General features: G+C 36.8%; 1 protein-coding gene across 4 annotated transcripts in view; it reads right to left on the bottom strand.

Moving 5' to 3' along the window:
• The window catches only part of LOC311296291 (phosphofurin acidic cluster sorting protein 2), a 69,082-nt gene that overhangs the window by 365 nt on the left and 58,518 nt on the right, over window positions 1–10,199 (bottom strand). For 2 of the 4 annotated variants that reach the window (XM_084417997.1, XM_084417998.1), the window contains exons 19-24: window positions 9,679–9,711; window positions 5,218–5,260; window positions 2,873–2,915; window positions 2,628–2,769; window positions 964–1,187; window positions 776–889 (exon numbers count right to left, since the gene is read on the bottom strand). In XM_084417997.1, coding sequence (XP_084274123.1) covers window positions 776–889; window positions 964–1,187; window positions 2,628–2,769; window positions 2,873–2,915; window positions 5,218–5,260; window positions 9,679–9,711 — 599 coding nt within the window. The remainder of the gene's footprint in view (window positions 1–775; window positions 890–963; window positions 1,188–2,627; window positions 2,770–2,872; window positions 2,916–5,217; window positions 5,261–9,678; window positions 9,712–10,199) is intronic. The other 2 variants (XM_084417999.1, XM_084418000.1) reach the window with 1 other exon arrangement.

Below are 10,199 nucleotides of genomic sequence, written 5' to 3'. Positions count from 1 at the left end.
AAAAGAATGTAAAAGATAATTGCGACTTTATATCATGAAAAACAGTACGAATTGTGAGATTAAAAACTCGCAATTACATTTTTATATTTTATTCAATGGCGGAAACAAGCGATTCCAGTGCATTTGTTACAGTAGCAAAATTGTATCAAAATTATCTATGATCAAGTTGAATGCTTTTTTTTTTTTGGATAAATCTTCTTCCCACCAAAGCTGCCTTTATTTGATCGAAAATACTGTATATCACAATATATTGTGAAAATGATTACAATTTAAAATAGCTGTTTTCTATGTGAATATTCCTTACTCCAGTCTTCAGTGTCACATGATCCTTCAGAAATCAGTCTAATATGATGATTTGATGATCAAGAAACATTTATGATTATTATCAGTGTTATTATTTTCTGGAAACCAAGATACATTTTTTAAAAGGATTCTTTAATCAACAGAATGTTGAACATTTATTAGAAATATAAATCTTTTTTATTATTAAAGTCTTTAAGTCCCCCTGTAGTCAATAAAACTCATCTTTGATCACCAAAATGACACATTTAAACGTTTTTTTCCTTGAAAAAAGTAAAAATGACCTTGAATGTAACTCGACACCCTTGCCTCATTCAGTATACGCAGTTCTATGAATATGCGAATTAGCCCCGCCTCCACTCACTCGCAGCAGTAATGCTATAAAGTATTGCACTAATAACGACCACAGGGTGGCAGTCAGGTACAACCTGTGCACTGAATGTGCTGTGTGTGTGTGTGTTGTGTGTTGGTTTACCCTTCAGCATGGTGTGCTGGTGTTTGGCAGTGCAGATGAGCCTGCTGATGCTGTCGATCACCTGACTCTTAGAGTCCACATCCTTCTCCTTCAGCTTCTTGCTCAGGAAAATCACTGGAAGGAAACCAGACATGAAGCAACAGCACAAACTAATCCGCCTCACATCAGCTCGCTTCACGCCGGCTCACCTTTCTTGTTCTTCTCCTTCATGACGACGGTCATGGCCATGCCGGGAGGGGGTGTCGGCTCGCCTCCGGTGGGGATCCGGGAAACCTGCAGCGAGCGGAAGTTACTCTTCAGCGTGTTCTTAATCCCCACGTCTCTCTTCTCGCCCTCTTTCTTCTTCTCCGCGCCCTGTAGCGTCCAGTAGTCCACCTGAAGACCCATCACCTCCCCACCGGTGCCTGGAGAACTGCACACACACATGAGTAAGCAATAAGGTACTCGAGGCTGTGACTTATTCACCATACCGCACTAGCCTCGAGTACCTTATTGCTTTTATAAAACGGTTACCACAGTATGGAAGCTCGTTTCCGCCACAAAATAAAACATTTGAAATGATAATCACGTCTTTTTATCTCACAATTGAATTCTCAGAATTGCGTGAAATACAGTCGCAATTGCGTGTTATAAAGTCAGAATTCTGACTTTTTTTCTCAGAATTGTGAGATATAAACTCTTACAGTCCAATTAAGGAAATTAAGTTTTTAATTTCTTAAAATTAAACTTACAAAAAAAAAAATTCTCTCACTCAGAATAGTTTATATCTCACAATTCTGACTTTATAACACGCTATTGCGACTTTATATCATGCAATTCTGACTTTATATCTTGCAATTGCGACTTTATTTCTCAGAATTGCGACTTTATATCACGCAATTGTGAGAAAAAAAGTCAGAATTGTGAGATAAAAAATTGCAATTATTATTTATTTATTTATTCATTCAGAGGTGGAAACAAGCTTCCATACCAGATAATAGAAATATTAAAGCTGAAAAATATGTATCAATGCAACTTTTATGAAGTAAAAATCATTAAAATCCTTCCTTCCGCTGGAAAAAATAGTCCCTGACCGTAAACAGCAACAGAAGTTACGTACATTATTTCACCATTAGATGGCGGCAAAGACTGTGTTTATGAGCGAGTCAGTCAGTAGAGAAGACTTTTATATTGAAAGGACACGGAAGAGCAAGACGCAACTGACAAATCACAGGGTGTTAGGGCACCCTTAACTGTTAAAAGGACAAGATATCGCAGCGGACATTCAAACGGAGTTTTACTATGAATATAGGACTGACCTGAAGGAAGATAAATCTACTGTAAATGCAGGTACACTCGCTTACTCGATCTCTCACAATACTCTATAAGCTTCAATGAAGAGTATCAATGAGGACAAACACGTTTACGTTGCTAAGAGTGGTTGCTAGGGGTGTCGTGTAATGATACACAGAACCATTGGGTGAAGCGGCCATAGCCGTGTTTTATCGTGAATGAAACACAGCTATTGACCAATCAGAATCATGGACTGGAACTAACCGTTTTATAGGTGTGAAATAAGAGTAGTTGATGTACGCAAACGATGTACGCTTTTTCACTGGCACCAGTGCCACGTTCGACTCGTCTTCATGCTCATTTCTCACTGAAATGGTTTACACTGTTGTCTAGGACATTAGGTGCGTCCCAAATCACGTACAATTCTACGCCATTTTGTAGTATGAATAGAGCGAGGAGTGCGTTAATACTGTAAATTCGAAAAAGAAAAAGTGCACTTTAAGTGCCCGGATGACGCACTTATTTAGCCGAAAAAACAAAGTGTGTAATATTGGACACTTTTAGTGCGAGTTCCTCGTACCCTGCTCCAGAGAGACCGGCAGACACGGAGGGGGATGATGGAGGGGTGCAGGCCATGTCTTTCCCGTACGCCGTTCCCGTCTGCGCCGGAGGAGACGAGAGCATGTTCACACTGCCCACCATCACTGCATCATCAGAGTCCACTGCCACACACACACACACACACACACACACACACACATCAGTCATATTTCACTGCTGTTAGTGTTTTTATTGGGTTCTTTCTTGGCTAAATGTGAACCCTACCTGATGTGGATAAGCTGTGCTCCACAATTCCCACTTTCACCAACTGCAAGAAAACACATCCAAATCCTGAGTTACTTAAAGTCCACCAGTGGTGAAAATCCAGCTTTTAATGTTGTTTCTATGTCTATGTGGTGTTTTTAATATGCTTTAAGACAAACCATGTGTAAATTCATAAGTCAACACCATTGTTGAGTGTTTTCTCCTTAAAACGGCATACTATTGTTTATATTATTTCTGCTGTATTTTCCATATTTATAGTATTCATAACTGCAAAATATACAGCCAGCACTGTGCATAATACTGTATCCCACAATGCAATGCTTTTGACTTGGCCTTCCATTTTCAATGCGATGGCATTTCGACCAAATGATAAGTCAAGAACAAGATGTTAAAAATCACAGTTGATAGTGGTTTGTTCCAAGGCAATTTTACACCAAATTGGGTTGAAACACGAAATATCTCGCTAACAGAAGAGAAATGTAGCGTAATATTGTTTTAAACATTTATCTCTGCACACTGAACTTTCAAATATTTTAATATTCAATATGCAGAAGTCTCTGGAAGCTTGTTTACAAAACATTTTAAAAGATAATTGCGACTTTTTTTTTGCAATTGCGAGAATTGTGAGATAAAGTCAGAATTGCGAGATAAAAAGTCAGAATTGCGAGATAAAAAGTCAGAATTGCGAGATTAAAAAGTCAGAATTGCGAGATAAAAAGTCAGAATTGCGAGATAAAAAGTCAGAATTGCGAGATAAAAAGTCAGAATTGCGAGATAAAAAGTCAGAGTTGTGAGATAAAAAGTCCGAATTGCGAGATAAAAAGTCCGAATTGCGAGAAAAAAAGTCAGAATTGCGAGATATAAAGTCAGAATTGCGAGATATAAAGTCTGAATTGCGAGATATAAAGTCTGAATTGCGAGATAAAAAGTCAGAATTGCGAGATATAAAGTCAGAATTGCGAGATATAAAGTCAGAATTGCGAGATAAAAAGTCAGAATTGCGAGATATAAAGTCAGAATTGCGAGATAAAAAGTCAGAATTGCGAGAAAAAAAGTCAGAATTGCGAGATATAAAGTCAGAATTGTGAGATATAAAGTCTGAATTGCGAGATATAAAGTCTGAATTGCGAGATAAAAAGTCAGAATTGCGAGATATAAAGTCAGAATTGCGAGATATAAAGTCAGAATTGCGAGATAAAAAGTCGCAATTATCTTTTTAATTTTTTATTCTGTGGAGGAAACAAGCTTCCATAGTAATCAGGACATAATTTGCTCTACATATTCTATTAAATTTTAACTTTAATTTTAATTTAAACTTTAATTTTAAGTCTTGTTTTTTCTTTCCAATAAGCAAAAAGAAGTGATGTTGTTCACCGACCTCAGGAGGTCAAATAAATTATACGAGCTGTTTTGTTATATTTATTTTACATGAGGCTTGCCATTTTTGCAACCCTGTTACCAAAATGTTTATCTCTGAATGCAAATTTGAGTGATTCCATTATTTTCCAGCAATAAACATTAAATAAACAACATTTTATGAGCGTAGGTGACAGTTTTCCTACAATAACTTTGCCTTCAGGGTTGAATGGTTGAGCTTCATGAGGATGACCTCACAATTTATGTCAAGTTGATAAAGTGGATTATTTGGTAGCACTTTATTTTACAGTCCTGTTCCCCATGTACATACTATGCACTTATTATATGAACTGCAATAACTGGGTAATAACTAGGCACTAACCCTGAACCTACCCTTAACTCATGCAGAGACCTTACAGTATATTACCATACTCTCTTAGGTAAGTACACGTACTGGAAAATAAAGTGCAACTGATTATTTGCTTGTAGTTTCCCATTTTGTGTGATAAGGAAAAATCATGGAATACCAGGGTTGTGCTAAACATTGTTTTAAGGCAGTTTAAATGAGTTGTATATATTTAGAGGTAATTCATTATTTAATTATAATTAAAATTAATGCTGGGCAACGATTAATCGCGAAGTTTCTGTTTACATAATATATTTGTGTAGATATTATACACACACATGCATGTATACATTTAAGAAAAATGTGTTATTTATATATAAAATATTAATATTAATATATAATATAAGTATATATACAGTATATACATGCAAATATTTCTTAAATGTATACACAGTACACACACATATGTTATGTAAACACATTCTTTGGTTTTGGATGCGATTAATCGTTGCCCAGCACTAATTAAAATATAACAAGATATCCATATAAACCATATTTCTCACTCCAGTGCTTTTGGACCGAGTATATTAGCGGCTTTAGACCAACAGCAGAGAGGAAACGAAAAAGAAAAAGCATTTCTCACCCCAATGAACGGGACAAACTTCTGGCAGGAGTCTTCGTCAGGGCTGTGGAGGTCAGAGAGGAGGGAAGAAGCGTGAGCTCGGGACGAGTGAGGTCAGGCTGTGTGTGTGAGGTGTGTGTGAGGGTGAGGATGAGTCTAGCTGGCTCATGGTGAGGGTGAGGGCTCATGAGAGGACGCTGGGAAAGCTTCTTACATCCTCCACCGGTCAGCGGGGTGTAAGGCTGCAGGCGATGGGCACGCTTCAGTACTCAACTCAATCATATATAGTCTTTCGTGGCGTTTCCCAACAGTCGTCTACAACTGATGGAAGCTGCTCTCCAAGACTCACAACACAAGCAACTTCAGAGATTCTCAATTTAGTCGATTGTAGCTGACAAAAACAGGGCTGTCACAAGAGTAGTCTCGAGTACCAGACTTTTGACTATCGGCACAACGTCTGATCCACACTGGCTACGTTTACACGCACAATCCGATTGATGAATCTGAACGTAGTGTTTACATGAACACTAAACATTTGATAGGGTTGATCCAATCGCAACTAGATTTTTTGACATGCGCTCACTGCGCAAATACACAGTTTCCCGCTGTTTGCGCATAATAACTATTCTCCTACATTGGTTCTTTATTTGTTTTAAACAGCAGTAAACTTAATATTTATCCATTTCTGGTCATAATTTGGAGTAAATGAGCATATGAACCATTGTGTCGTTCTGCTTATATTGATCACGCAGTAATAAAGTCGTCTGTGGATGAGAGTCTGAAACCAGGACTGGTGGGCCGTTGTCCTGCTCCACTTCACAGACGCAGTGAAAGGAGAAGTTTAGGATGTCAGGACAATCATTTATATGAGACTTTATTCAACATGAAGAACAGCTCGTTACACACGTCATTACGCTATTTATACGTCAATGCACATGCGCAGTCCTTTCAGTTTCGGTTTTCAATCCGATCAAGTGTTTACATGTTCTCTAGATCGGATTAGAAAAGGAATAAAGCAACCCTTTCAATTCAATCGAAATTGCATTCACATCAAGCTCAATCGGATCGATTAAGGTGTTTACATGAAGGCTTTTCAGTCCGATTGAGCCGTCAATCCGATTACTAACGGATTATTTGGTTGCATGTAAACGTAGCCATTGTGGCGCATTTAAGCCAAGAACCGCCAACTTACAGCAGAAGAGAATGCCTGACCAACATGACAATGACCAACAACCCGGAGAAAGCTCTACTTTAGGCGTCTCAAACCTCAAAATATATTTCCTAAATTTGAAGCTGTGAACAAACAAACTCTACCAATTGGGTAAATGACATTTAAGAGAGTCCATGATGAAACAACAAACGAAAAAAATCTTAAAAAATTCGGTTACACTTTATTTTAAGGTGTCATTGTTACAGTGTAATTATATATTTAAGCACTGAGTAATATTAATTGACTACATGTACTTACTATAGTATAGGGTTAGGGTAGGATTAGGGTTTGGTTGAGGGTTAGTTGCATGTAATTATGCATAATTTACTGTTATTACTATGGTAAGTACAAAAGTACAGTGTACAAAAAGGACACTGTAAAATAAAGTGTTACCAAAAAATCAACAAAAAAAGTTCTCTTTGTATTCATATTCAAGAAAAGTTAAAATTGTATAGGTCTCGTTAGCCATGTGTACGCATACATTAGTGTGACATTTTTTTTTTACAAACAAATTATGGTTCATCTATGGAAGCTTGTTTCCACCACAAAATGAAACATTTTAAAAGATAATTGCGACTTTTTATCTCACAATTGCGAGTTTACATCTCGCAATTCGGACTTTATTTCTCAGAATTGCGAGATATAAAGTCAGAATTGCGTGAAATAAAGTCGCAATTGCGTGTTATAAAGTCAGAATTGCGTGTTATAAAGTCAGAATTGCGTGAAATAAAGTCGCAATTGCGTGTTATAAAGTCAGAATTGCGTGTTATAAAGTCAGAATTGCGTGTTATAAAGTCAGAATTGCGAGATATAAAGTCGCAATTGCGTGTTTTAAAGTCAGAATTGCGTGAAATAAAGTCGCAATTGCGTGTTATAAAGTCAGAATTGCGTGTTATAAAGTCAGAATTGCGTGAAATAAAGTCGCAATTGCGTGTTATAAAGTCAGAATTGCGTGTTATAAAGTCAGAATTGCGTGTTATAAAGTCAGAATTGCATGAAATAAAGTCGCAATTGCGTGTTATAAAGTCAGAATTGCGTGTTATAAAGTCAGAATTGCGTGAAATAAAGTCGCAATTGCGTGTTATAAAGTCAGAATTGCGTGTTATAAAGTCAGAATTGCGAGATATAAAGTCAGATTTGCGAGATATAAAGTCAGAATTGTGTGAAATAAAGTCGCAATTGCATGTTATAAAGTCAGAATTGCGAGATATAAAGTCAGAATTGCGAGATATAAAGTCAGAATTGCGTGAAATAAAGTCGCAATTGCGTGTTATAAAGTCCGAATTGCGAGATATAAAGTCAGAATTGCATGATATAAAGTTGCAATTGCGTGATATAAAGTCAGAATTGCGAGATATAAAGTTGCAATTGCGTGATATAAAGTCAGAATTGCGAGATATAAAGTCAGAAATGCGTGAAATAAAGTCGCAATTGCGTCTTATATAAAGTCAGAATTCTGACTTTTTTTCTCGCAATTGCGACTTTAGATCACGCAATTCTGACTTTATAACACATAATTGCGAGTTTATATCTCGCAATTCTGACATCTTTTCTCAGAAATGTGAGATATAAACTCACAATTGTGAGATATAAAGTCCAATTCTAAGGGGAAAAATAATTTTTTTTTTTTTTTTTTACCTCAGAATAGTTTATATCTCACAATTCTGACTTTATAACACGCAATTGCGACTTTATATCTCGCAATTGCGACTTTATCTCGTAATTGCGACTTTATATCTCGCAATTGCGACTTTATTTCTCAGAATTGCGACTTTATTTCTCACAATTCTGACTTCATATCTCGCACTTCAGAGAAAAAAAGTCACAATTCTGACTTGATATATCGCAATTGTGAGAAAAAAAGTCAGAATTGTGAGATAGAAAGTCGCAATTATTATTATTTATTTATTATTCAGTGGTGGAAACAAGCTTCCATATTCATCGCTTTCGCTTTTGTGCTAAAATGTATTATAAATTCACGGAACAACTGAAACCACACATACGCAAAAAAACACACTTAAGGGCCGATCACACTACACTTTTTGTTCCACTGACTTCCATTCATACGCATACGAATGACGGATACCGGAAGCACAAGACGTTTCGAATTTGGTCGCTCTCCGAAGTTCAAGTTTGTTGAACTCCGACCTGAAAGTTCGTATCACGTGGAGACGCGTGACCGTCAGAAGATCGGTAAGTCATGGCGCGACCTATTGACTGAATTAAAACAACGCAGACGTTGAGTGGAGTAGATTGTGTACAATTCTTACTTTCTAGGTTTATTATTATTTGTTACATTTTAAATGTATGTTAATGAAAAAGACGTCATATCACAAACGGTTGCAGTGTCTTGTCCTCTCTAGTGTGACTGCGGCTTAAAAGTGTTACGGTGCGCTTTTACACATAGATATTTAATCTTAAATATTTTCGCCATATTAAACAGCACAACAGCTGGAGCTGTGAGGTTCCTCTGCACATTACTGTAGATCCATGCAAGTGAGACGTCCGAAAAAACAAGCCTGACTCTGAATAAAAGGTTCACTGTGTCTGAACTGGTTTTGAAAGCGCTGGAGAATGTCACGGCTCTGTCCATCCTCTCTTCATTCACTTCTCTTTGTTGTCTCTCTCTCTCTATAGGTCTTCCATCACATCCCCTGCGTTTCTCTTTGTATATCTCCTTTCTCTATTTTATTCTGCTTTATATAAAGTGATAATTGGCTGTGTGACCTTTCGTATTTGTGCTCGTCCTTCTGCTGGGAAACTGCAGACTATCACAGATTCATGTTCCAGTGCTTCGTTATTCATCTAATATTCGGTTTTCATAACATTAATTAGCACTATCCGACAGTGGTAAAAACACGATTCTGCATGCCTTATACTATTAATAAGTTGAGTACTGAACACATTCATGAAATTGATCGCTTTGATTGACTTAATATTCCAAATATTAACAAGTAATCTTCAAGTGTTCCTCAACTAACACACATTCGCAAGTTTGAACCCGCAACCTTTCAGTTACCACATTTACCACCACTAACCCACACCACCCTGTACTTCACTTAGTTAGTCACCAACCATTTCTTATCTCAGACCTGTTAAACCAAACTAAACCAGTTAAAGACACAAAAAGACTGAGTTATGAAAACACAGAACACAGAGTGAGCAAAAACTAGTAGTCACGCAAGACAGGTGTGTGAGGTTAACACACTGAGAGCATGAGTGATTTAAACCACAGCAAACATGGACGTCAACCCAAACACACGATTAGGTACCTGATGTAAAAATCAAAATACAAACTTCTCTTCCTTGAAGGCAAAAACAAAAAGAAAAGACCCAAAGCATAACAGTTACTGCGCCGTCCTCGACACACATCTTCTCAATGACAAAAATCAAATCAAATCAAACAAATGAGTGACATAATTAAGAGAAACATTAACTCAAATGCAAGAGCAACTGATTATAAGAGGCTTTGTCTGATCTACTTTATGGACTAATTGACTATAATGATTATGACACTTAATCTCATAAATCATGTCCTTGTCACATTTCACCCCAAAATTCACAACCCATTTAAATTGTGCAGTAAAAACAAATCATAATTAATGTTTTTCATTAAGGAGATTAAGTCTTTTAGGAACATTGAGATTAATTTATGACAATCAAGCACATTTTCCCTAAATCCTCATTACAGCTAAATGCACAATGTGGAAATTGTCAATTGTTTTTTTTCTGAAGAATCCAATAAATGTTTTTCATGAAAACTGTTAATTGTCCTAAAATAAATGTGTGTAAT

The sequence above is a fragment of the Rutilus rutilus genome, assembly GCF_951802725.1.
Source record: "Rutilus rutilus genome assembly, chromosome: 8".
Classification (NCBI taxonomy): domain Eukaryota; kingdom Metazoa; phylum Chordata; class Actinopteri; order Cypriniformes; family Leuciscidae; genus Rutilus; species Rutilus rutilus.
Note: the sequence above shows the minus strand (reverse complement) of the source record. Positions and strands in the feature narration are given on the sequence as shown.